The following is a 27,876-nucleotide window of genomic DNA, read 5'->3' as shown; positions in this document are numbered from 1 at the left end:
GATGAATGTGTGAGAGACAGAGATGTTTTTTGTGTGTCCTTGTGTGAGTATCAAGTGCTTGGGCATTGTTACCTGTTCCTTGGTCCTCTGTAGGCTCTGTCTCCGGGTGAGCCTTTGATCTAGTCAACAGGAGATTCCTATGGTGTGAAATAGCCCCGACCAGATTTACTCAATGAAAGAGCAGGCTTTAACCACTGTTATTATCCTTTTGTAGAATGTCCCTTCTTGCCTCTAGACTCTACTCTTTTTCTTTTTTTTTTTTTCTTTTTTTTGTAGTTGTTCTGGCTTTTACAGACTTTGTTGTTTTCTTGTAATTTTATAAATTTCCAGCTAGGACATGGGGAAAGGTAAAGAGGTTGGGGGTGAGAGGGATAGAAATGTATACTAGAGTTTGTTCAATCACATCATTTCTTTCAGCAAGGATCAAAGAGAACAGTTTCACAGAGGTTGGAGCAATATAAAAAAAGTATTTTTTCCGGATACCTAAAGTATGGTTTTGCACATAAAGGATACTGTCGCTGTGATCCAATATTTGAAAATGTATTAACCGAAGTTACAAACAATCCAAAGTTTCTCTTTAGTCCCAGCAGCTAGAAGAACCACAATTCTTATAGCCTTTTCTTCTGTCCTTCAGAGATTTTGACAGCCTCACTTCAATGTGCTATTTCTCACAGGTGTTCAGGCGTGTCTGTCTGAGCTGTCCAACTTGTGACAGAGCCTTGGTGGGGAAAGACACAATGTAATTATCCTTGTGAAACACTATCCATGTAAGACAAACACAGCACACATGTGTACTGGCAGTTACAGGAGCTGATGCTAATTTATTGCACTGAGCTGTGCAGTGTTTTGCGTTCTTTAAAACCAGAGGGACAACCAAAGGAGTGGAGTTGAATCAACATAGAGAAAATTATGGTGACATTGTTTTCTCATTGCAGATTTAGCCTTTAGCCAAAGGAATAAAGAATAAGAGTTGGATCTTTACTGTATCATAGTTTAAGTGATTCAGGAATGTTCCCAAGGCCAACAGCACATACAGTGAGAGCAGAGAGAGATCCTTGTTTACTTAACTGCGACTAGGCACATTTACCACTCAGCTGGCTTGTGTAACCATAGAAATGTCATTATAGATTGCATCACGCTCAAGATGTAAATTTTTGAAACATAAGTTCATGGTAGGTCTGACTTAAAAGTGTCAATTGCCCATTTGAAGCAGGTCTTTAATGTGTTTGCCTGAAAAATATTGTTGTGGGGGCAACCAGATTTCCAAAGTTTGTTACACGCGGAAGATGCATCAAACCTTTTAGCTCAGATATATGTGAGAATTTAGCCATCTCAGAAAGATAAAGTTTTCATTATGGTGCCAAAAATGCAAATTCTTCATGTTGTTGTTTTTTTCATCATGCAGCTAGAGACGATGCTTTTACAAGCACATAGAATAAATGCTGCACTATAGCAGTCTGGGATATATGACTCAAACTGTCAAAGTATTTTTTTTAGTGTATTATTTTGCCTAACAAAAAACGCAGCTCAGCACAGAATGAAATAATGTGAACTTTATTCTCCCATCACTTAGTTTTGGAACTGCTTGAGGAGCTAATCTATAACCTTGGTCTATATAAACAGTAGGAATGATTGCAGCATTCACATTTCATTTTGGTGTTCATTTGGGTATTTGAGCACTGTTTTAAAAAACTGCGGCCTTATCCTTTAATGTTTGAGTGTCCAACTGTTTCAGTATCAACTGCAGTCATTGTATTTTCTAGCCACAAGTGGGGAAGGAAAAGTATTAGTCCATCCAAAAGCAGCAACTCACATTTCTGTTACATTTTTTGGTGCCATTTTTCTTTTTTTTTTTAAAGCATTGTTATTTTTGGGGAGTCTCTACAAACTCCTCAGATTCCGGGAATCTAACTCTGGGCTGTGCTATTGCTTTCTACCTTTTTTTTCCCCTCATAGTCATACCATAGTAGACTTAAACTTGAATGCTTATGTGTGTTACATATTCACCAACTGTTTTGGCGGACTTCCTCTTTAAAAGCTACAGCTGTCACACGTCATTACAGCAAACTGGAAGAGAGATGTCAGGTATTGCAGTTAAACAGAACCATTCAAATATGTGAAGAAATCTGAGTGATGGTTGAAAGTCACAGTCTGTGACCTGAGAAAGCTTCTACTAAACATCAGCACATGACCTTGCTTGGGAGGCCTGAATTCTTTCAGCCTTAAGCCGATACTATTCCCAGCACCACCCAGATTAAATAGACAGAGTTCACACATAAACATATACATAGTAACATTTTGTACTTTAAGAATTACCAGAATTTTTCATAAACTTTACTTACATTAATGTAAAGTGTAATTTTTTACTTTCCTTATTCTGATTTTATCATGCCTTGTGGAGCGACGCAATGCACCAGAGCGTAAAAGTGGTGTCTTTGTCCACATCCCAAACTTTTACACACAGCCAAAACAGGTCTGGATGTACTACAGTGGTTGATCTACTGTACATAATTCTTTTTAAATGGGAAAATATATTTGCATAGCATAACCTGTACTTGTAAATGTCAAGTGTGCGCCTGTGTGCCGTCAGTGTGGATCACTCTATCACTTCTTTTTTTATGTTCGACTGTGCTTTCAGCAGTAAATATCATAAAACTATGAGTTGTTTTGTCACAGCCAATGAAGATTATTTACTTTCTCACTACAGGGGGAGCCAAACCTGTCACTTTCTACGATGCTTATTTATGATCCACTCTTTCTGCCTTCAGGTTTTACAGACAAGACTGACAATTTGTAAAAATTTACATGTTTAGAGTTCTACGGTACTCAAGAGGCTTTTTTATTGCTCAAAGACATCTGCATAGTTAAATTTCTGATCACCTTATTGGGTCTTTTTCTGACCCTGTCAGTTGCCCTGTGGCTCACTTTAGCTCATTGCTATTTCCTTTTTTTTTCCATTGAGGTGCCACTGCTACTTTCTCACAACCTTAATGCTGCGACTGAGTTATCTCTCTTTATTTCATCTAACCTCACAGAAAACTACTGCATATACAGTATTCCCCAATATTCGTGGGGGTTAGGGACCAGAGACAACCATTACTACACAGAATCAGCAAATACGGAGAACCTACCCCTCCCCTGCGGCCGAAGAATGTACTTCAACGATCCTTACTCATTAAAAACCCTTCTGAAATATTTATAATCCTTTGTAAGACATTTATTAAAGAAAATTGGAACATTGCTTACATTAAGATTTTTTTTTTTATTCAAAACAATTGACTGTACCGTTGCATACTTTAAAACGCACATTAGGAGTGTTACTCTGTCACTCTGTGCCTTGAAACCAAAAGTCCGTGCTTCCTCCTTCATCAGTTAACTGCGAGAGGTCGATCATCTTCTTCCAGAAAAGGTCGGTTTCATCCATTAATCATTCAACCAGATGATAATTAGCCTATGCTCCCCTTCTCCCCCGCAGCACCTCTTTCGGATGAAAAACTTTCATCCAAGCGTCTTGAGCTGAGTTTTTGTGATGAACCGGAGGAGTCACATGACAAAAAAAACTCTGCAAATACGTAAAACCGCGAATATGTGAAACCGTGAAGTGAAACCCTAATAAGCGGCGGAATACAGTAACACTTAAGGAAATGAAAAAAGCATTTTTATGTTTGTTGTGTGCCTTTTAAAAGACTGTTCTTGCAAAACAGAAACGTAGCATCCTCTAAATCCTTGAATTGCTGGCTTTTCAATATGTTTTTACTGCTCAGAGTTTATCCCAGCTGTGAGATGTGCTCTGCTCAAAGTAAGACATCTAAAATAGGTTTTTAGGCTTTTTTTTCTTATTCCTCCATTCTTTTATATTGACACAGATGTCATACTAAAGTAGAGATCACTTCAAGACCACCAAGCAGTGTAAAAGCCTCTCTCCTTATCCCTAGCGTATATCATATATGCCTCATGTCCTGGGGCTATACTGACCCCAAGAGCACCAAACAGACTTTGCTGACAACATGATTGGTTCGTTCAGAGAACAGCTTTACCTTCTGCTAAACCCTATTGTAGTGCAGGCCTGGAGTGAAGTGTTCAAGAAACCCTATTTTGGCCTTTTTGCATTAAATTTTTCTGTTATCTCATTTTGTGTCAATGTAAAATAAGTAGAAAAGAAAAAAGGCCACATCTGCCATTTTATGATATTAAATAAATGAGTACATGAACTGCAAAATTATATATATAATCAAACAAATGAGAAAGCCAATATACAATTGTACTGAGGATGATAAATCCATATTTGATCAGATTTTATAGGGACAGTTAAAACCAAATACACAGTTACACATAAGTTTGCACACATGCAGAGACACATTATCATAAAAGAAAAAGAAACCCAATATCATCATTATTTGCTGAACTTGTTTTAAGTGATGCTAAATAGAATTGAGATGACCAAACTAAACCAAACTTAATCATTTCAAATGCAAAGCCTGTTTTCTATTGTCTCTGAGCCCATGCAGCAGGCACACATCTGCACTCAAGTAGGCCTTAAACTTTGCTCTAATTACATTAAGTTCAAGTTCAGGAATCTCTTGCTTTGTTTTAGATTAGGTTCGGTAATCAGTCATATTTTATTTATGTAGCTTTAACTAGTCATGCAGTGATTGATAAAATCTGAAGGGTAGCTCTTGTCACATGTGTTCTGCTGCATCAGATTCTGCTAGAGCAGGAAAGTGGATTCTGTGTCTCCTATCTGGTGTGATACGGGGGCAATGAGAAAAGAAACTGAACTGAGGGCAATAAAGAACAGATGGAGGGACAGAGAGTCTGTGGGCAGTTAAAGAGAGGAAGCAACATGTTGGGTCTGCAGCAAAAACTAATGAGTCAGTGGAGTTGGTGCTGTCTTGAGAAGACATCAAGAGGAGGGTGCAGCATTAAACAGCAGTAAAGGTCATGGATTGACTGCTCTAATGAGAACTTCAGTAGTTTTTTTTTTTTTTTTTTGATTACACATTTCCAAATGTAAAGAGAGGAAGAAATGCAAAAGTCCAGAAACACAGAAAAATATATTTTTTCATGTATTCCAGACAGCAGCAATTTTCCTGCTCTCCTTTCTTTTTTCATCTTTAACCCCTTGATGCCTGAATTGATTTCTATCTATGAAAAAACATGACTTGTGTTTTCGCTTTCGAGTAGATGCTAAATTAACCCTTGTGCTATCCTATGGGGTCAAGATGACCATTGACGTGTTCTCCCTACCATGACAGAGGTGGATAAAGATGGAGAGGATTTCATGTAATCCATGGAAACCAGTGAAGATCACAAATCATTGAAGAAAAAGTTCAGTGCACTGTCTTGTGGGGTCTAGATGACCTCACTCCCAATGTCAAAGTGCCTAGGATAGCACAAGGGTTAAGGTAAGTTTGGAACAGAATGGGTTTGATGCATATTTTCATCAATAGGCATTAAAAATAAAACCTTTGACTGGGAGGAACTTTAAATTTCCTCTAAAGAAATGTTATTTCATGTATTTTTGTAATATGTAGGCCAAATGGTGTATGGTATATATTTATATGGCACTTTGCTACCTTCTTAGAAGGCCCAAAGCTCTTTACAGGGACAGTCCTATTCACTCAAACATTCACACACTGATGGTGGCTCCGCTGCCGAACACTGGCGCTAACTTATACCCACCAGGAGCAGTGTCCGGTTCAGTGTCTTGCCCAAGGACACTTGGGGGGGCAAGGTAAGAACTAAATCTGTAATCATCCAATCAGAGATTGACCGCTCTACCTCTGCACCCCGGCCACCCCACAACTCATACAACAGTGTTTCCACAACTTACAGCTAAAACAAATATATCATTTTCTTCACACACGGAAGTTTGTGTAAACCTGTGCATGTGCTTCCTGATGGGATTAAACCTTCTAAGTTAAGTGAATGCCACCATGCACTTCTAACCCCATCCTACTTTAACCATTTATTATTATTATTACTAAACTCTCCATTCTTCCTCTCGTACCCACATAAGAATTCACCACAGTCATAGTCGAAATCTACTCTGTACATTTTCTTTTTTTTTGTTAAATGGGGGTGAGAGGCTGCTACCGTGTCAGTCGGCATTGGTCTCTTATCAGACCATCAGACTACCCTCAGATTCTCTTTCCAGATGGAGGTGAGATAGGGCTTCAGAGGCCCGGACTCCCGCAAACTCTAAGAGCATGGAGGCCTCCCCTGATCTCCTACCTGATGCAGATGCTTTAATGTGGGCTCAGGTTTCACGTGTCTCCCCTGCCCGGCTGGGCCTGCACTACTTTCAAGATGCATACGTGTTCAGGCCTCTTGATGTAGGGCCCGGTTCTTTTGGGCCTCCTCTGCTCTTTGTCAAGGTTAAGCCCCAGGTCAAGGTGTTGTTATGGTGCACAAGATCACTAAGGCAGCGGTGCTTTTCTCTTTGTGCAATAGCAAGTACAGTGGTGTGTCGTATACTAAGACTTGACACTTAAGCAGCTGGCCCACAGCAGAGCCCTTGAATTTTCTTTCAGTAACAAAAACACTGCCAATCACACTTTCCCTCGTGAATCATCCAGACAAAAAAGCTTGAAGGATTTAGAGTGAGATTAGGTAGGGAAGAAATTCTAAGCTCGAAGAGTGACAGATCAAAAGGGAGGGGGATGACAGATAGAATTCCATACAGGTTTTGTTGCACAAACTTGTATTTTGTACCTGCTACAACATTATGCATTTTATGGACATACTTTTCTTTTTGCCTTGGGGGGGAATTTCACATGATTAGGGAATCTTTGAACCTGTCTCACCAATAACATTTTTTTTATCCACATCATCTGATGTGTGGGCCAATGCATTTCTCTGCATGAATTTTAACAGGCATGCTCGTGTGCTTTTCTTTAACCGGCATTCTTTCTGTGCAAAGTTAAGTGCGTGGCGGACTGCTTGTGTCAGCAAAATGCGTCAAAACAACATCTACACGAAGAGCAGGTAATGCAGATTCCACCCTTGTCATTTTTTGCTCTGGCACACCTTGGCTGGACTCAAACCTTAACTCCACAGAGGGCCCTACATCATTCCTCATCGGATTAGAGGGGTGGGGGACAGAGAGAGAGAGGGAGGGGTTAGAAAGAGGACTTGTTTTTAAGTTTGCAGAATGTTTGATGGTTGGGCTGAAATAAAATGTAATTTTAAGTTGCTGCATGTGTCTCCTGCATTTCTCTGTTTAAGTAAAAAGTCAATTAAATGTGTTTCCATAAAAGGAAGGCTAAAAAAAACACTTTAGATGCATGTGTCTAGCTGTTGCTTCTTCCTGGAATTGTATACTTTTGATGCACGAGATATACTTTTTTTCAACAACAGTCAACTCCACCTAGTGGTCTTTGCAATAAACACATTTGCAGTCAGAAATGAACTTCTGTTGTGTTAACCTGTGCAACAAACTGTCTTTACTTGGTAACTTTTTAATCAGAAGGAGAATAAATGTAAGTGACCCATATAAATGATTACATGTTGTACCTGATAAGTTATCTCAGAAATGTGGTTCATAAATGTCTATTGAAAACATGATAGTTGTAAGTGTGCTCAGCATCCTTTCCTGGCATCCATGAGCTTTGCTCACACTTACTTTCACCCAGCATGTGTTTGCTCAGATGAAGGAAATTATGTAATTAGCCAGCGAAGAATTGTTTTCTTTCACTCTTTACCCCCCACCTCCCACTCCGCCTTTGCCCCCTCTGTCTTTCCATCGCCCCCTCCTTTTTTTCCACTCTCTTTGTCTTGTTATGGTCCTTCTTACTGAAGGAGATGATTCTTTTTTAACCTGAGCCACGCCCTCTCTCATTCATTTGACTTCAGTGAAAGAAAATAAAGATTCATTTTGCAGTTCCATCTTCCTCACTGAAGAGCAGCTTTGTTGAACATCAAAGGGCTTGGTCTTTATGGGTGGATACTTGGGGTGTTGCTGTTGGGTAGCACCAGACACAGTTAGTTAGCTAGACTTGTGCAAGGAGATGGGTTTAGAGGTACAAGGAGGCAATACTAAGGAGGGGTGGGTTAAGGATGGGGGTGCAGACCTGGCATTTTACTCTCTAATTCTAGCCGGCCTGGAGGCCCGGAGCGCTAAGAAGGGCCTCACTGTTGCTCTCTGGATCAGCCAGGTATTGCTTACATAAAAAGCAAGTGAAAACAGCTGTAGGGATAATTAGCTTGATTCTCCATTACATGCCATGAGGGCCAATAACTAAAAAATTGAGTTTTGTTTGGGTTAGAGCTGCAGCCCCAACCAGGAGGAAGTTGTAAAAGTCAGACTGAGAAAAGAAAGAGAGGAAGAAAAAAAAGAGAAATTTGGATAAATGAGTAAGCTCTCAAAGTAACTGTTGCTGAGCAGATATTCTACTTTGCTGTGTGATGCATTTTGGATAACAATGCAGAAATAGCTGTGCTTTTTAACTAAGCAGACACATAATCAATTTTTTATTTTTATTTTTGTTGTGTTTCTTTGGGAATTAATACTCATTCAAATGTTGTTTAACTAAAATATTCAGTTAAAAATAGCAATGATTGGGTGTTGATTTGATTGAGCACTTTCTTCTTAGATGTCAATACAAATGTCATTTTTATCTTAAGTCGGCATTGGACTTATACTGACTCTGCTTAGCTCTATAGCAAATCTATAAACATTAAAAAGTTGTGATTTTTTTTTCTGGTTATGTTTGGCCAAAATTCCTCAGAAGTGCAAAACTTTAAACCTTTTATTTCTTAGCAAAAGTTCACATCTCATCAGAACTGTGGAGTGTCGTTTTATCTCTATTTGAAATGATTAAAAACTCCAAAAATGTATTATGCATGTCACAAAAAACATTGGATAAAAACAAGATGCGTAGCTTAAGTGTGTGTTTTTTTTTGACAAGTACTAATTCTCCACACATGTCAATGAGCTTTAAACAAACAAATAAGTAAAAAGGACAGTAATACATTACATCATTACATACAAATATAATTAATTTAGATAGACCCACAATGTCCCTTTAATATGAACCAGCTTTGACTCATCCAGTCCCACATCCACCTCTCATTCAGCACTCTTTCGGAAGAAATTGGAACAACACGAGAAACAAGTCAAAGCCTTCCATCTGGGAAAATGTGTTATTACACACCTTCCCCTAAATATGTTAAAAGAATAAAAATATCATTAAAATTTCAGTGGATTGGAATTCCTAAATATTTACATTGTACAATTGATCAATTGTGTTTCCCATGATGTGAAATAAAGGTTTGCTCTTATTTATTGAAACTTTGACCATGTTTTTTAAGATAGACCTCCCCTTTTAGATGCTTCACACACATGCATCTAAACACATGATTTTTGCTGTTGTAGTCTTTTCAAATTGCACCCACAAATTTGGTCTCCTCATTCCATATCATTTCTTGTCTCACATCTTTCGTCTTTGTACGGGGAGCAGAGGAAGGAGCAAAATCTTTGTACTGGTAATTGAATTTAGCGTGTTTCTCTTTTTTCTGCAGGAGTGAAAGAACATCAACCACAAGTGAAAGAGCAGCACTCTAGCATTGGTGGTCCCAAAATTTTTACAAGGATCCATTTAAAAGGTCGTTTATACTGGTGCACTTAAAGACAAGAAGAGTTTCAACCACTCACATCCTGACTGTTAGATTTGATATTCAATCCTCAGGCATGTGGAGCTTGTGAGAAAAAACCCATTAACAAAGTTGACACCTAACAGCCTGATAGGATTTTCACTTTTGGGGGCTTCGCAACCAGAATTTCACCACACTGCTGGTACAACATGAGGGCAAAAAACCCTAACATTACAGTAAAGGTTTAGTAGAGCTAAAAGTACGGGGAAAAGTTAAGGTTTTATTGAAAGAAACTGACAGAGTCTGCAGGGAGCGTTTTCTAACATTATTAAATAAATCATTTTTTCTATCTACAGACCCTGGCTCAACAAGTATTAATATGAGAAAGTGTTCACCTCATCTGATCCTGCCATCAAGTATGGGAAGAGTGGAAGAACAGGGAGGAGGATTAGGGTTACAGAGGGAGTAAAAGATTGGAATGGCTGATTGGCGCTCAAGGCAGAGAGAGAAATTGTAATTTGCCATGTACAAATGTGCATGTTTGTCATTTTCAGACTTTCAGAAAGCTTGTTTTATGTGTAGGGGTTCAACAGGATAATTTAATGGATACATCTGTTCGGCTGGAATGAGTTTCAAATGGTTTCAAATTTATCAGTTGCTACTTTTTGAAGAATACTCTGGAGTGAGCCAGACTTCTGCCACCGACCCAAATAAGTTACAAAACTTGGTTTAGGTCAGGATTGGAAAATGGTATTACATCATATTTTGATTCATTTTTTCTTGAAATTCAAAAGCTGTTTTTTTAAACGAAGCTGAATACATTTGTATTGTCAAAAAAAACTCTCTAAAATCGTCTAATAAGCTAATTATAGGGAATACAGCAGACATTGAAATTGGTTCTGAAAAGCACATATTGAAAAACGCTTGTAGTGCACTGCAGGAAGTGTCATGAGCAACTGATGAAAAGTTGTGGCTAGTGATGTTTGGTTGACAAAAGCAGATTTCTCAAAAATGAGGGTTTCCAATGACACTTAAACTCAGGAAAACAAAATGCAATATAGTTTTAGCACTCCGTCACAAGGAGCTGACATGTAAAACAATCACAGGTCATGAATGCCCACAGCCACACCGCTACATCTACTCATTAACAACATCAGCACCGGCGTCACGTGTGACTTTGTGAAGTGAAAACGTCTGTTGTGTGGCGGTATTGAGGCGTTGACAGAGAAGAAAGAGGAGCACTCTTCAAACACATCTACAGGCACGTCATGCTCTCCATTTCTGCTCTGCCAGAGGCCATATTTGTTGATTTTTGGGCCCCAAAATCATTAATTTAAGTGCAGACAACAGGCAAAGAAACTTGAGAATGGTGTCCAGTGCACATTCCTTGTTCCACGCTCACATGCGCGTGCATGCACAGACTTTTAGCTGGTGACACATCCATGCAAGCACAGTTCCATGGGTACACGCTTATGACCAGTGTTGCATAACAAATGATGGCTCTTTAACTGACTGTTTATTTGTTTCTGTATGTAATGGATGGTTCTTCTTGGCGAAACAGCCCATCAGAGTGTGGCAGGAAGAGTGGAGTCAGACATACTCTTCATAAATGGAGGACAAAATCCTTTTGAAGACAGTGCAATAGTGGCACCTAAACTAAAACTCTGCCAATTTGGAATTTTTGTACCCTTGCACACATAGGCCTTTGTTTTTATATTTGTTTTATGCCTTAATCTTTGGTTTTTCACAAGCCCTTCTGCAGTGACTGATGGTTGCGTCATCAGTGATTGGTGGTTATTTTGAGGCCTGTTTGCTCAGCCAATGGGGCGCCCCCAGCAAACTAGACATACATCATTGTTTCACAGCCCTAAGGAAAAAAGTGACTTGCTGCTGACTGCCTGAATAACAGACACATTCCAATAGCTTTTTTCTCCTTTTTATTAATGAACACTTGATGTCTGGGGGACTGCCAAGTGCATTTAAAGAATTCTTAAGGAGCTCTAAAGACAGTTGCAGGAGGAAAATGGTCTCACTGGAACAAAACAAAATGTTTGCTTTGAAAAACTGTGCTTCTTTGTAGAGTCTGAGTTCTGTGTAACAAGTTTTAGAAATGACTTTTAAACAAAATTTAAATTATTTTATATTTCTTGCAATTTTAACATTTGTTACATTTCTTTGCAGTTTACCTTTTTTTTCTTCTCAAAATCTTTCTACAGAGCCGTGGAAACGTTGAGCTCCAAGCACTGGCTGATGCTGCTCTGCCCACCTGGTTCATAAGCAGATATCCACACATACTCCTGTACCTCAAAGTACTGTAATCGTGTTAGGTGATGTGATGATTGGAAATGCTTCATCTTTCTAAAGAATATCACTTTCACTAACTAATTCACTAACACACCCCCCAAGGGGGAAATGTCCCACACCGGAACATCAGCCACAAGTGTGGAATCTTAAGCTCTGATTCTCTATGGCTGTTTTCAACAGACTGCAAGCTGGATTTGTTTTACGGTACCATGGTGCTACAAAGTCCTGGCTTCACCTCAACCAACAGTCACTGCGCTGCTGTCTGCTGTGAGCGTGACAGGCCCGAGTCATCGGAATAAACCATAAACCCTTGCCAGTGTTGGTCTGGTTTATGTTGGCAAGAATGTGTTTACTTCTGCAGCTAAATGTGTAAAAATGACAACATGGGACTTCAAGATCAATAATCCGCAGAGACCTTTTCGATGTGCTGTGCCAAAGGAGCCATCCCAGGACAAATTCATGAGATAGAACTGCAACTGACTTCCAGATTCCTCTTAAACCACTTCGGTTACGCGTTTCTCATGTTTCCTGCACAAAGAGCAACAAGAAAATGCATACTTGGGCTTGAAGATGGCCCAACAAACAGTTTGAGTATCAGCTTCCACCATCCATGAAAATCCGGACTTTATTTTACATGGTGGGAAACGAAGCAGAGCTGGCATGAAGTATAAGCAGTGTGTTTATGAGTTTTCCCTCGTGCTTCAGCCTGCTATGTGTGTTTAATGAACCAACATCACGTTCTTTATGATTTTATACAGCTGAAACAATATGAGTGCCACTATTATGTTTTTTTATGTAGCAGCAATGTGTGTCTTATCATATTGACGAGTGATTTGTTTTGTCTATTTATTGATCCTGTGAACTTGTGTGATTATTATGAATACAATGAAGTGACTTGTAATTGAAGACACAGTGTTATTGCTTTTTTCACTGTACCATATGTTTGACCTGACTGTGGGGTATAATGTGCAGTATTGAGAATTAACTCTGCGGCTAAACAGGGTGTCGCTTGTGGGACTGTGAGAGTTTAGGGGGGCACAGCTGTTTTCACCCTTGAATTTTTTTTTCCATTCATTTCTGCTGCAACCTTGTTTCTTTTGTTTAAATAAAAAGACATTTTCACAAGAGCTGCAACACGTGTTTCCTCAGGAAGACAATAATGCGAGAACCCACTTCTGTGGGTTTGGCAAATTTAGGCAAAACAAACGAGTATTTTCCCAGGATTCAAGTTTTTGCCACTAATAATGGCTGCTACAACTGTTGGACTCTTACTGATCAAGAAAGAATTCCTCCCAGTTTTCATGGTCTACCAATTCTTTCTCTTTCTCTCTCATAAACTCAGCCAGATGTTGCCCAGTTTTCTTCCTGAGGGAACATGGGGGGATGGAGGCGTGGTAAGGCACAGTGGAGGTGGAAGAGGGGAAGGAGGAGAGGGGGGAAGGGGTCCTGAATTGTGGCTGGGCATGTTTTAAGTGTTTTCTGATGCAGTCACGGCTTCCACAACATCCACTAATGTTGGTGGGAACCAAAACACCAGTGATGGGATTTTCTGCAGGCTACCCACTGAAATCTAAACAACAGCAAAAAAAAAGAAGTTTCACTCATGTTCTTAACACTTTTGTAAAAACTTGAAAGTTTTGACAAATTATGATATTTACAATACTTCTTCAATAAAAAAAAACACAATTTGATAATTTATAAATCTTTAAAAGCCTCAAAGCCTATTGCACCACATCAGTGTCCAAATTTCAATGCAAGAATGAGTAACAAACCATTTTCTGTTCCTTTTCTCACTCAAGTCTTATCTCCTGCTGCATCAACTCCAACTAGATTTAGAGTGTAAATTGTTTAATTTGGCACCAATCGGAGCTTCTGATTATTTTACACCAAACCGTATGATTTCATGACTGTAAGCGGGGAATTTATCAGTCTCCTCTTTATCCTCTAAAGGCCTCTAAAGGCCTGGGCTGTTGTTTGATATGCCTTTTTTTAAAATTTCTCTTTGTTATTTTGGCTTTGATAGCAGAATTGACTACAGTGGTAAAATAATCCAAAATGTGATGTCCATGGATGTGGAAGCCAGGTCGTACTGTCCCACTCCAATCACCTTTTGCCAAGTTGTTCCCAGTGGTCTTTTAATTGCGATTATGTAGTTTTTAAGCAATTTCTTTTAAAAACTGTGTTGTTTAGGTTCTGCAGAGTAATAGGTCTTCGCCTCTTAAAATTTGCATCTTAAATTATGGGTGGGACTGTTGCAAAGAGTAACAGTTTACACTCTCTCCCGCTAGCTTATACAGCTCCTCACAACCCCAACCTAATATTACTGGTCCGAGCAACAAGGTTTTGAGCCAAATACCAGCTCAGATGAGTAAAACGAAGATGCACATGGATTTATTTGCCTACAAGTAGATGCATCAGAAAGGCAAGCTTATGGCTTGCCGTAGTAGCTTCTAGATCAAAACTACAAGCTTTTTTCAATGGCATTTTGTGTCTGCTCCTGACTCACAAAGATTTTAATAAAGAAATACTTAGAAATGCAATCAATTTTAAGCTTAATTTCGTTTATTTATATCCTCCATCATGAGAAAAATGTCACAAGAAAATTTTAAAAACACTGTTTTCATTGGACTGGGTCTTTTAAAAACAAAAGCTTGATTTGGGACCCAAGCTGACTTTGCTTCTTTTCCTAGAGGTTTCCTGATATTAAGTCTGTGTTTTGGCATGCACTCAGGTAGTCAGACTAATGCCCCCTTCTATTAATTTTACTGTTTTAATCCTTTCCCTGATTGATATTCTATTGTGGTTTTCTTAATCCAGGTGGGAGTCTGTCACGCATCTTTTTTATTATTATTATTTTATTTATTGTTCTACCTTTGGTCAAGCCAGCTCTGCCTCATCAAGAATGACCAAACTGTCAGATCGCCCTCTCTGTTTAGAGATAGTGCGCCATGAGATTATAAATAGATGTGCCGCAATGTGCGCAAGGTCTCCAAGTGATGAAAGCAGATTGTGTAAGCACACGGTTCTGGACCCTCTTGTCCAGAGTCTACTGAGGTGGTAACCTGATCTGCAGCCGCTGAAAATCCTCACTTTGGCCTGGTATGGATAAAGTAATAGCCTCGGGTTCTTTATAAGTTTATTTTAGGTAATAGAGAAGCTTGTTTTGTTATAGCCTTTTCCGCCCTTTCCCCTCTCTCCGTCCCTCTATTTCGTTCCTATCTCTAAAGTTTTCCCTCCGCTGAAATTTCTCGCTTTTTGAGAGTTGGAAAACGGGGAGATTTGGCTGTGCTGCGAGGCGCATGCGCTCTGCTGCATCCCAACCCCTTCAACCCCGTTGCTGCGTCCGAGCAGGTGAGAGAGGGAGGGATACTTTTGTGCGCACCAGCACAGACAGGCGCATACGCACGGTGTGGGAGCACGACACGCTCGGAGACTAAGCAAAGCCGCAGTTGTCCACAGACCGTGTCCTTTTCCTCCCCGTGGAACCGAGCGCGCGACCCAAACGGACTGTTTGTAGATTTTGGAGCATGCATTTTTGGGGCTGATTCTTTTTTTTTAAATTAATGCTCCAGTGGAGACGGGTGACTTACTGTGAAGACCTGTAACTCTGGCTGAACTTCAACTTGAGCGGCGGTTCTTGTTTTTGCAGCATGGAAGTTAAATTGACGAATGGTTTGCGGCGTGGATCACCGTGTGGATCGTTCCACAGGTAAAAAAGGCTATGACCTGAACACAGAAACGGCTGGATTCTATTCTCTTCTTGGCAGGATTTTATACTGTTTTTTTTTCTTCTTGAGTCTATAAATTTTCAATTGGAAGAGTTTTTATTTGGTATTGTTTTTTACCTGGATAGACAGGATAAAGGTGATTTCAATCAGAGATTAAGGACCACAATCCCTTTTAACCAGCGGTACTTGGATTGCCGTAGTTTTTAATTGCCACTTTACCCGTTACGCACTGAAAAGTTAAATTTTTCTAGCCTTAAATTTAAAAACAAAATTATAGCTGCTTTTCACAAGACTTCTAAGCTACTTGACGCACGGAGAGCTATCAGATTTTTGGAGACGCCGTGCTCACCAGGACATCAACTTTGACTTGATTAATACTTCAGCTACTTTAGACACTTCAAGAGGGCCTAATAGGAAGACGGAATTTACCTTAAAGGATATCCTAAATCCACCTGGGCTGCACTGGAATTATTGGTTTGATTTCGTCTCCACTCCAGAGAGTGGATTATCAACAACTTCTGATTGGCCGCGTCTCCTGGTGAGTATTCAATTTGTTCTCTGAGCTCAAGTCCAGTTGATCTTGTAGAATGCGGTTATTGGATCAGCACTGGTTATTAGATGTGGATAAAAGTTTCTGACAGATGTGAAATGTGAAACATGCTGCTGCAGCCTTCCACCCCCTGCCCCCGCCATCCACAATCATTCAAAGTGGCTCATGTCAGTGTCCCGTTGTTTGCAACAGTGACTTAATCAAAAATGACCCGCAGGTTGTTTGAAACGAATGATGACATATTCTGATGAGTTTTTTCACTTGACGTGCTTGATGTTCTGAACATTTGGCGTGCTCGCGGAGCTGTGTCCTGGGTAACTCTTTGCACCTGGCTCCCCCTCCTGGATTCTTGGAAACATTAAGAAAGGCGCGCACCAGTTTGGGGCGATTAGAGGCGCATAGTGTCTATAAAAAAATGGATTTTCCATGCAGTCCAAGTAAAACAAGATTTGAAAGATTTAAAAGGAATTAATTAGTGCTCGATGTTTATTTTTTCATAGTTTTTCTACCAGCATAATTTATTTGAATTTCATTAAAACGTGTAAAAAAGGCCTTCATTAACTGAGTGAGTATAATATACGACAATGCTGTTCTTTAATAAAATGCAGATTTAGAATTTCAGAATGTTAAACAAGCACATACAAAACCACCAGCTCTCTACAGGAAATACTTTTTTAATTAAGAATGTGTGAAAATAGTTTAAGACTTACGTGCTTTAGACCAAATTTCTGCTGATGGTTGATGGTTGCCCATGGTTTTCTGGATGTTATCATCCGGAAATGTGTTAAGGATGCTGCTTTCAGTGGCGAAAAAGAAAAAGAAAAAAGCATTTAGTGCAGACTGGGGTCAGATTTTTAGAGTGGTCAGTGCGCTCAGGTTTTACGATGCCTGGGACGTCCAGGGCTTTCAGTCTTTACAATAGAATAAATTAATGCAACCTTCAACAGTAAAAATAACTAAATATACAAAAGGATACATATTAACAACAAAAGCTTACAAGATCAACACTAATAATAATTGTAGCCTGGCTAAATAGGAATTTTAAATAACCCCATGGTAAACACACATGTTCACCAGTTGATCAGACAAAATGTCTAAAATAACTTTTTTTTCCTTATTACTATTAAAATAATTATATCTATATTTTTTTAAATCACAAAACTCTGTATTTTAAACTTTAAAATGTAATTCTTCATATTTACATTTTCTATCATGCAAACCGTTTCAAACCAGTCTTTTCTATATATATTATTTAATGTGTAAAAAAGAATAACATTTAGATTTCTGCCGAACCTGAAAACTGCGCGCGCATGCGAGTCTGCCATGCGCGCGCGCGGTGGTTGAACTTGGCTTTGACTTTAACGAGTTTTAGGCAGGTCTGGGTCTCCACAACTCAACCCTGGAAAAGAAAGGAGCGTAACAAATTAGAGCTGCACTCAGTCCCAAAATTCACACACGCCCCAACTCAAAGGCTGGCACATTCACTGGCAAGTTCCAGCGTGATTATTTCAACTCATTTTCTACCTAACTGGCAACCAAACTGTGAGTCAGAGTCATGCAGTGGTTCGCAAATAGTTTTTCTTTCTTTTATCCTCTGCAGCTTTGAAAAGGCAAACATCTTTTAAAATGTTAACCCTAGTCGGCCTGAACCTCAGTTAGTCATCATTGAAGGGCATAAACGCTGGCTAGAAGAATAAAGGCATTACGTATATTGATTGATTTTGCTTTATAAAAAAAATAAGCTTGTTTGAATAAAACTGAAATACTTAATTAACCAAATTATAATTACAATAAAAAGTAATTGAGATACACTACTCATTTATACCTATATAAATTAAAATGAAAATCACAATCTTTAGCTTTCCAACGATAAATAAAATTGTCTGTGAAATGAGCAGCCAAAAAAGCACAGTCATTTCTATTATACAGGTTGAGACAATTGTTGTATTTAAAAAAACAAATTCATTGCAAACATTAATTTTATCTGAAAAGGCATTTGGCTGTGTGCTTTTGTGCATGTGTTAAATGTACAAACCCTGAAATGTTAGGAATGTATGCCCAGCTGTATGATCATTGTGTCGTCTCCGCATGAATGTCTTATCAGTCACATTTAGACCTTTAGGCCTTTTAGGTAAATGACAGCTCTGGTGTTGCTTTGCAAGCATTTGTGGCCTCTGGGTCCCTTCACACGTGAGCCGTTTGCCAATGCAGATGTGCAAAAATGTGTTTAAAAAGCAAATGTTTCTTTGTCAGATCTTGAATGAAAGACATGCTCAAACTTTGTATTCTCCGTGATAAAATATGCCTGTAAAATAAAAATAAGAAAGGAAAAACACACACTGACACACATCCTGTCCTGTTCCCCCCACAGATTTGTGGTAGCATGAATCTCGCAATGGGCTGTGTGTGTCGGCCAGTGAGCTGGCCCCCCGGCAGAATATTGGACTCCAGACACTGTGTCTTTGCTGTTACACTCGTCATGCTTCTCATGCAGGTGGTGGTGGTGGAAACCAACACTTGGTGGTACGTATTTCTTTTTCATTTATTCTCCAATATTTATTTATTTATTCCCTGCTGTGATGTGGAGGACGTGTCTCTCAGCGGTGAGGTGCAGTTACTGCATTTTTGAAACAGAGTAACGGTGAACAAAAAAGATTTCAAGCCGCTGTGAGAGTTCTGTACTTTGTAATTTTTTTTTACCTGACTTATTTTTATCAAAAAAGGCTCTTGTTTGCTGGGTGAAAAATGCCAGTTTCAGGTTCACCACATGCAAGATAATACAACTAACATGTCAGAAACATCTCTTTGACTTATTTTAGTTTTATTCCTTCACACTGCCAAATCAAAATGATGAATAATATAGAAATCCCAAAATGTTGTGATTGGAGGCATGTGTTTGAACATAAATTTAGTGTAAATTTCTTCTAATGCTATAGAGAGAAATAACAGGGTGCATTGCTCTTATTGCATTAGAGATAAAGGACAATTATATCAGTTTTACTTATAAAGTCCCAGATTTTTGTCCGTCTGTCTAAAAGAGCATAAATCACTTCAACAACAAATTCCTGCGTGAGGGTTTTATGTGGATGTGAAGATCAGTGCTTCAAGGACGATTTATAACGTGGAGGAGATCTTTCTCTGTTGGACTGAGTTCCCTGGCTGCTTTGTTAAAATTCAAATCACTGGCAGATTATAGACTCGGCTGAGAACTTTGCATTAGGTCTCTTGAAACAATGCGTTTCTCTGGGCAAGTTTCTCTGGGAGAGCAAACAGGTGTGAATGATTTAGTGGATGTTGGATGGGTGAGACAGCATCATTCTGCATGTGTGTGTCTTCTTTTTTTACTTGTCTGCTTGTGTATTATTCCATCTTCTTGCAGCAGAGTTTCCTCTGTCGGTCAGGTTACACTCAGGGCTAATTGTGTCTCTCAAGGGGCTTGGAGATGGGTTACTCTAATTGCCCTGTGGTCTGGAACCAGATGCTCATCCTGGTGCTCCTCTTTCTGCTCTAGCTTTGTTTGTTCCTGTTCCCTCTTTTCCGCTCTTCTTTCTTCTCTGTCTTGGAACGGCACGTTTGTTTTTACATTAAATAACAATAATACATTTTTTTTTGTTTCCTTCCTGTGGCTCAGCCAGTTAAGTGTGTAATCTTTAGCATTTCTATCCAATTAATGAAAAAAAATATTTTTCTTCGTTTTGCAGTCAGTTGAAAGCAAAAAGAAAAAAAACAACGTCAGACAATGCTGTTAAACTAAGTGTTGCAATTTAGGACAAATTAATAGGTTATTCATTAATTCTAATGGCTTTGAAATATTTAGCATATGTTTAGTTTAAAAAAATGGTCAAAAAGTATTTTTATTTATTTGTTTTTAGTTCTTAAAATGAAGTAAAAACGTTTTGTTTGCCTTAATTTTTTTCTCTCTACTTTCAACTGCTTGTGTGTTTTTCTCACTAACAGACTACTGACTACAATTAACTTTCAAAGCATTATTGCATTAAGAAAATGTCATAAAATGTAAGGGAACTAAAAGTGATGACAAGTAAAGGCAATAGTCAATTTGGCTTCTATTGTTGTCTTTTATTATTGTCTATGTATTATTGGATAATATCACACAGTGAACTTGTTGTCAAACATTGCAATATGAAATACCCGAAGCTGAGAGATTTTTCAACGCCGGTTAAGTGACAATGATGATCACATTAGCCTGAAAACGTGCTTACTTGTGTTTCATGACTTTATGAGTAAAAAACGATGTCCCTTCAGGTCTTTGGCCATGAACCCATTGCTGATCCCAGAGGCCTACATCATCGGGGCGCAGCCTCTCTGCAGCCAGCTGGTGGGGCTGTCACCAGGTCAGAAGAAGCTGTGCCAGCTCTACCAGGATCACATGCAGTACATTGGTGAAGGTGCCAAAACGGGCATCAGAGAGTGCCAGTATCAGTTCAGACATCGGCGTTGGAACTGCAGCACAGTGGACAACTCCTCTGTTTTTGGACGGGTTATGCAAATAGGTAAGAAATGAGGTAAATAGGGTATATATACAGGGTATATATGCTCAGTTTATGTATGCTCTATTTTCCTACTTTTCTGAACTTTTTTAATGTAAAGTCTGTGTTTATGTGCATAAAAAAGAAATATGTGTTGCTGATGAGCAGCTGTGCAGAGTTGGTGGCTGAGTTTGCTGGCTTTGGCCTGCTAAAGCAGCTCTGTTATGGAGCAGGAGGGAAGCAGAGAACCTGCTTTTCCCCTGATGAATGAGAGACAAACACACACACCCAAACAGGCACATATCCTGAACTATGGTGAACTACGGCCCTGTATTTGCACATGAAGAAAGTACAATGAGTGTGGATTTTTGTGTATTTGGAGATGTGTTCAGTCCAACGGCTTTACATACTATTTTCATCACTTTTGTTAATATTAAGTTTTCTGATAATGATCAAAAAATTATAATAAGTAGAATTAGGCATGTAATCAACATAGATTCAAAATTTGTTTTGATTGCAAATACTGTTATGGTGTTGTATTTCTAGATTTCTTCAAATGTGCCATGTGCCCTTTCATATTTGTGATTTATTTTTCTTTTTAAAGAAATCTGGAAGAGCGTTTGTTTCCTTACCTAGTAAAATGATTGATAATTTTTCAGATTGTAAACTGTTAAAAAAAATTGAGCATATGTTTTCTTAGGTTTGATTTCAATCTACAAAGTTGAATTTATCTCTGCAGTTGTTCAGTACTGAACAGCCACAATTTGCAGTTCATGAACAATTTAAGGTTGTAATAACAGTATCGGCATAACTCAGCTGCCCTGGTGTCAACTGTTCTGACAAAATTAAATGTCTAGACACGAGTTGGTGCCTATCACTACATGGGTGAACAACATTTATTATTTTCTCCCATCATTTTTCTGACTTTTTGCTGTTTTCATTATAAAAAGGTTTATTTTGACTGTTTTATCACAAATTGGGCCACTCTAATAACAGAGAAGTAAGAGGTTGTCAACATGGAAGAACTGTGCTAAGTGTAAAAGAAAAAAAAAAGCTACAAACACAAAATGCTGTGAGAAAATGAAGGCTGTTAAAAAAAAAAAGAGAAAATGTTTGGAAATTGTTAGCACAACATTTGGTTTGTCAGTAAATGCTCTCTAATTTGCAGCTGTTTTATTGTAAGTGGATATTAAAAGTCATAAAATTGAAACATTGTGCCATTACAATAAGGAAGGGTTAATGTTTATCTGCTGGTAAAAATCAGAAAAAAAAAGTTTTTTGGGGATGTTTCACAAGTTTTCTATTGCAAATTTGGAAAAATTGTTTGTAAACTGCTATTTATTAAAAAAAAAAGCACAACAAAAACAACACAAAATACTAATTAAAAGAAATTTTAAAAATCACCCATGGTTTACCAGAATAAAAACAACATTTAAAAGAACAAAAAGGCTTAAGCAGAACTGATAGGCTGGAAAAATATTTCCAATTATTTGACCATAGAGACTTTTCAAACTAAACTGCTTCTTACAGTTACTACATCCCTTCAGATTTGTAATCAGTTTGTTTGTTTAAAGGGTGAGGAGAAGTCATTATGGTGTTAGGTGACAGTTGCATGTGAACCCTGTAACCAAAGCATTCTGTCAGGAGATGAGAAAGAAAAATCATTGACATCGATGTAAATGGTAAAGCCTGTTAGTCCATCCGCAAACAGCTTGATGTTCTGTGGTCCACAGCTGCATATATTATTCAAGATTCACAGTACTGTAGCCAACCTCCATGGATGTGGCTGCAAAAGTAAAACTGATGACACGTTGAAGAGACTAATGATATTAATGGGAACCAAGAGCCCGGAACCACCTCCAAAGGCTTTGAAGGTGAACTCCAAGATCACGGTGTATCATGGTCCATTCGTCGCTGTTTGAGCCAAAGAGGGTTTCATGCGAGGCGACCAAGAAGAACCACGGCTGTTGAAAGCAAATGATTCAAAAATTAGACTGGTATTTGCCACAGTGCAAGTCGACAAGCCACAAAGCTTCTGAAAGAATGTTCTTAGGACAGTTGAGACTTTTATGAAGACACATCAGCATGGACACAAAAATGAAGCATGGAATAAAAATGGTTTCTTCCCTACTGTAAAACATGGAGCATGAGGCACTTAGGGGGCTAAACACACTTCTCAAACTTAACACAACTGTTTTTGGTATTATTTACTTTTGTCACTTATAAGTTTTTGAAGTGACGTTTGCTGTTTTTTCTTTAAATAACATAAGTGCACCAACAACTTTATTTACATGTGTTGATGGATATTCATCGGTGGAAGCGTCAAGCAAATCTTTTGTGTGATCTTTCTCTCTATGTCTGTAATGCAGCAGGCATCAGCTCCACAAATCACAGAAACATTACCAGGAGCAGATATTTCATTTTTCTTACTCCTCAGTAACAAACTTATCTCAGGCTATTCTAGGCAATGTAAATATGTCCTCCTTCACACATCGCCATGCCTGGTCCTTGTTTTCTTCAGGTTGCGGTGTAGAGACGAAACGAAAGTGCTGAACACATTTCTACTTTTTGGCAATTCTTTAAAGGCAGATGTTAGTCACACGTATCTACATGCAACCAAGCACAGAAGTGGATACAAAAAATTCATGGTGGCCACACGCAATGCAGCCCATTGTTGCATTATCCGCACATATTTTAAGTTTGTCCAAAACCAAATGTTGCTGATGGTCACATATATGAACCTAACCTGTCCTCCGGGTCTGTGTGGCCAAGAAAAAAGTTCAGCACTGGTTGCTGGTATTTAGAACATTAAGTGTGAATGGTCCCTTTTTTCATTTAGTGTTGCATTTAACAAATAAATCCCATGATTCCCACTTCTTTTCTGTTATTCTCCCCCATTTGAGCATCTGAGGCCAAAGGAATCCTCGATTTATCTTTTTCATTTTTCTGTTCTCTACTTTCCTTTATTATTAGGGATTAAATAGAAATGTCCAACTTTCTGTCCTGTTGACCTTTTTTACTTCAGTGAGTCTTGTTTGTTCCCCCATCTGTCTTTCTCTAATCATCTGCTACTGTCATGATATTTCATTCACAAAAAATTTTGGCCCATGAGACACACGAGAGCTGCGCGCTCTTCTTTTTACTTTCAAGCCTCATAGTTTGGTCGTCTGTTTCTTCTTTGGTCATATCTCCTCGTTTCAGTTATCTGTGGCTTTCTGGAGTGACAGTGTATACTTACTATAGACAGTTTGTGTGTATTTGTCTCAAACTCTTGTCTCTAAAGTGAAATGTTGCAAAGGAGAAAGAGTGGGAGGTAATGAGCATTGGCTCCAGACTTGCACAGTTATGACAGATAATGTTAAAGGGTACATGTCACTACCAATTTGGAAAAACAGCAGCTGCTTGTTGATAAGTATTTTTTGTCACTTGAGGGCACTTTCTTCTCCTTGGCGTATGCCCAACAACAGCAAACTAGATTACACTGTCCAACATGTTGATGATGAGCCTCCAGCACTTGACTCCAGTGCTCTGTAGCCTTAAGCAATGGGTAAATGCTGTTATATGACATCACATTTCATGACGCCACACAGATATTTAAGGAAAAAATCCCAGCACACAAATTGACTCTGAAAGTTATTAATGTCAAATGACAGAGGGTCATTGAGACACTTTCACCGATCTTTGTGTGAGCTGATGGTGGTTCTTTTGTTTATATCTGCAGGCAGTCGAGAAACCGCATTTATGTATGCCATCAGCGCAGCAGGGGTTGTTAACGCTGTGAGCCGTGCCTGCAGAGAAGGGGAGCTCAACAGTTGTGGGTGCAGTCGTGCGGCCCGTCCGAAGGATCTTCCCCGAGACTGGCTGTGGGGCGGCTGCGGAGATAACCTTGACTACGGCTGCAGGTTCTCCAAGCAGTTCGTGGACGCACGTGAGCGAGAGAAGACCCCTTTGAAAGGCTCATATGAAAGCGCACGGAAGCTGATGAATCTTCACAACAATGAAGCAGGAAGGAGGGTAAGATTTGCCAGTAGTTTGCTCATAGAGATGCTGATCTGATGAGCTATACATAAAAATCCTTAGATTCAAAATGAGAAGAGGTAATTAAGAGTAAGACTTTTGTAGAAGTCAGGCAATCCAGGTCAGTTAGATTGATCTTGGCTGATCAGCTGGGGAACAGCTTTGTCTGCTCCATCCCCGTGAGGCTTTGATCTGTTGGAAGATGGAGTCATTGGAGACAAATCTGGGGTTTTTCCTTTTCAAACATCTTGAACCCACCTCAAAAGAAACATAATGCCAGATATCTGTTGCCAGACTGTAGGCTTTTAAGTTAAACAAATGAGTGGACAATGTTTTATTCTGTGAACCACTGGAGACGCAGACAGGATAACACTGTCCTCTGTAGAAAAGTGATTCCTTATGACCATATGAGCACCATATTAAAGGGATAATCACACAGAAAGGACAAGTTCAGAATATAAAGCATGTGTGACTAGGGCATGTGATATTTTAGCACTTTTCCAAGAAAGAGTCATCACTTTTTCTACAATAACCCCCCCATTTCTCCACCCTTCAAGGCGGTGTTGGAGCTTGCCCATGCGTCCTGCAAGTGCCATGGCGTATCAGGATCTTGCAGCCTAAAGACTTGCTGGCTGCAGCTGGCAGACTTCCGCAAGGTGGGCGATTTGCTGAAAGAGAAGTACGATAGTGCTGCAGCCATGAAACTCAACTCGCGTGGAAGAATGGTGCAGATGCACAGTAAGTTCAACGCGCCCACAGGTGATGATCTGGTGTACATAGACCCCAGTCCAGACTACTGCTTGAAGAACCAAAGCACAGGCTCCCTTGGCACAGTTGGGCGCCTTTGCAACAAGACCTCAGAGGGCATGGATGGGTGTGAGCTGATGTGCTGCGGCAGGGGTTACGACCAATTCAAGGCAGAGATTGTGGAGCGCTGCCACTGCAAGTTCCATTGGTGCTGCTACGTCAAGTGCAAGCGCTGCTCCAAAACCGTAGACCAGTTCGTCTGCAAGTGAGAGGGAATGCTGGCTTGCAGTGGGTGTTCACAGTGTGAGAATGGAAGAAAGAAACTATATAAATTATATTTATAGAGTTAAACAATTATGTCATTGCAAAAAGACATTCTTTAAAAAAAATTAATAAATACTTTTTGTCTTCCGAAACTGAGAGTATTGTTGAATATTTATTTTAAGATAGTTATGTTTTATTCTTGCCCAGTTGTTACCAGCAAGTTTTGCTTCCTTGTATTTTTAACTCTTTGAGTGCCTAAAACTTGCTAAAAATCTTCTCTTTTTTTTTTTTTCTCAAAAAACATTGTTTTTTCAAATGTCAATAATGAATCAAACTGTGCTGCCAGTTTTCAAAAAAGCATGGGGGGTTTTGTGGCATTTTTGGCTCATGATGCTCAAGTAGGACTGTGTGTCGGGACAGGAATGCTTGTGGTGGGTTTGTCTTCGCAGGAGCAATTTCAACCCAGCCGTCACATACTTGTCCTCTTTAACCACAAGTACTGCAAAGGACACTGTTGGTTTGTGAGTCCTTGCTGTATCGAGGTTTAAACAAGTGGGCAATTTTTTTCTTCTTTTTTAGGGGGGTGGGGGGTGGGGTGGGGGTTACTGGGCCATTTACCAGAAGCTTTAATACTCCCCAGGTGCTGCAACAAGCCCTCCATCGTCATGCACTTTGATACAGAGTACAGTACCTCTGTTCAGCTGTTCTCCATTTATTCATGTTATAGTCTACATTTTCTTCTTATTAATTCAAAGTATCCACTTAACATTACTTTACAGTACTTATGGTTTGATTTTATACGGGCAATGTTTTGGTTACAGTGGTTAAATATTCAATGCTCTTTGTACATAGTATGTCTATCCAGCCAATCAGTAAATTGTGCTTTTTTTTTTCTTCTTAACCAGATATTCATTTTTTAGGCTTCAAGAAAGGAAACTATTGTCTCCATAATGGAAATGTTTTTGAGTTTGATGCCCTTGAGTTTTGTGTTCACAAATTTGGCTCTCCCTAATGAGGCTCGTCACCATTTTTTTTTTTTTAAAGGGAAATGCACCTTATGGTTCTGAAGAAAATGTTTCCTCTCACTCATGTTAAGCGTTACGGTTTCACGTGTTGATTTTCACATGATCAGATTTGAACATGTCCATAAGCCTCTTGTACCACTCTGTTTACTTCATGATTACCAACAAACTCGGTCACTTCAACTATGTATATTTATAAGCTTCTTTATGAGTCTGACCTTTGTTAGGCATAATGTGTTGTAGCTAATATTTTGTTACTTTTTGGAAATTGGCTCACTGTGCTGTTGTTTCAATAAATATCAAATGTAAAACCAACTGAAATGTATTTACCAATGCCTATTTTTCCCTTTTGGTTAAAGCATTTTATTTCTGAACGCATATTTGTCTCTTAATTATTTAATCTTTGAAATACTTTTGCCTACTACCTCCAAGTATGATCCATTTTTCTCTCAAACTTTAGCAACATTACAGACTTTCTTTGTATTCAGTCTTTTCACAAATTTGCAGAATTTGGTTCAGTTGGTCTAAGCCATTAAAGCAACTGTAAAGGTATGAAGTGAAGCACAATGTTTGTCTCTAGAGCTACAGAATTTGACAGAGGATTGAAGTTGTTTTCTTGTGTTTTTTACCAATACAGAGTAAACTATCTTTTACCAGGATAATATAGAAAGGAATTCCATTAAAATACATGCTTATGCATGCTATACATTGCCAAATACTGTCCGTGTGCTTCAAAGGAAAAGCAGAACAATGAGTACTGAAAGGCTAAATTAGAAGCTGGTAGCAACGCATTTAACTGAGAGAAGAAGAAAAAACTTGAAAAAGGAAAAGTGTAGGTCTAAGGTTGCAGTGTAAACGCTTCTGAAATTGACCAATATTTAGACTTGTAAGATGATACAGAGTGTAGAAGCACATTCCAGACTTGACCTTTGACCCTGTGTGAGTGCAGCTGAGCAGGTGTGTGTGTCCTGTTTGTACATACTTTTCAGCATCATGACATGTGTTTACATTTCTGATTTTTGTCACACAGGCCAAAAAGGCAAGTAAGACACCAGGTTTCCATACGGAGTTGGGTAGGAGGAGACATAAAAGATTTTTTATTTTTATTTGTTTTAAGTTCAAGTGAAAATTTTTACAAAACTGAAGCTCTTAACAGCAGCCTT

General features: G+C 39.0%; 2 protein-coding genes across 5 annotated transcripts in view; both read left to right on the top strand.

The window, feature by feature from the left end:
* The window catches only part of LOC101160317 (ERC protein 2), a 179,710-nt gene extending 166,685 nt beyond the window's left edge, over nt 1-13,025 (top strand). For all 4 annotated transcript variants that reach the window (XM_023956647.1, XM_011477368.2, XM_020704703.1 and 1 more), the window contains one exon: nt 11,811-13,025. The gene's annotated coding sequence lies outside the window, so the exon portion shown is untranslated. The remainder of the gene's footprint in view (nt 1-11,810) is intronic.
* A 1,899-nt stretch (nt 13,026-14,924) lies between these two features.
* LOC101160069 (protein Wnt-5a) lies at nt 14,925-27,513 on the top strand. The gene is made up of 5 exons (XM_004070741.4): nt 14,925-16,164; nt 18,548-18,699; nt 20,440-20,687; nt 24,385-24,677; nt 25,238-27,513. The coding sequence occupies exons 2-5, from the start codon at nt 18,560-18,562 to the stop codon at nt 25,694-25,696; spliced, it is 1,140 nt and encodes a 379-aa protein (XP_004070789.2). The 5' UTR covers nt 14,925-16,164; nt 18,548-18,559; the 3' UTR covers nt 25,697-27,513.
* Nucleotides 27,514-27,876: the final 363 nt, after the last annotated feature.

Source organism: Oryzias latipes, chromosome 7 (genome assembly GCF_002234675.1).
Source record: "Oryzias latipes chromosome 7, ASM223467v1".
Lineage (NCBI taxonomy): Eukaryota > Metazoa > Chordata > Actinopteri > Beloniformes > Adrianichthyidae > Oryzias > Oryzias latipes.
This window is presented reverse-complemented; position numbering and strand designations above follow the sequence as displayed.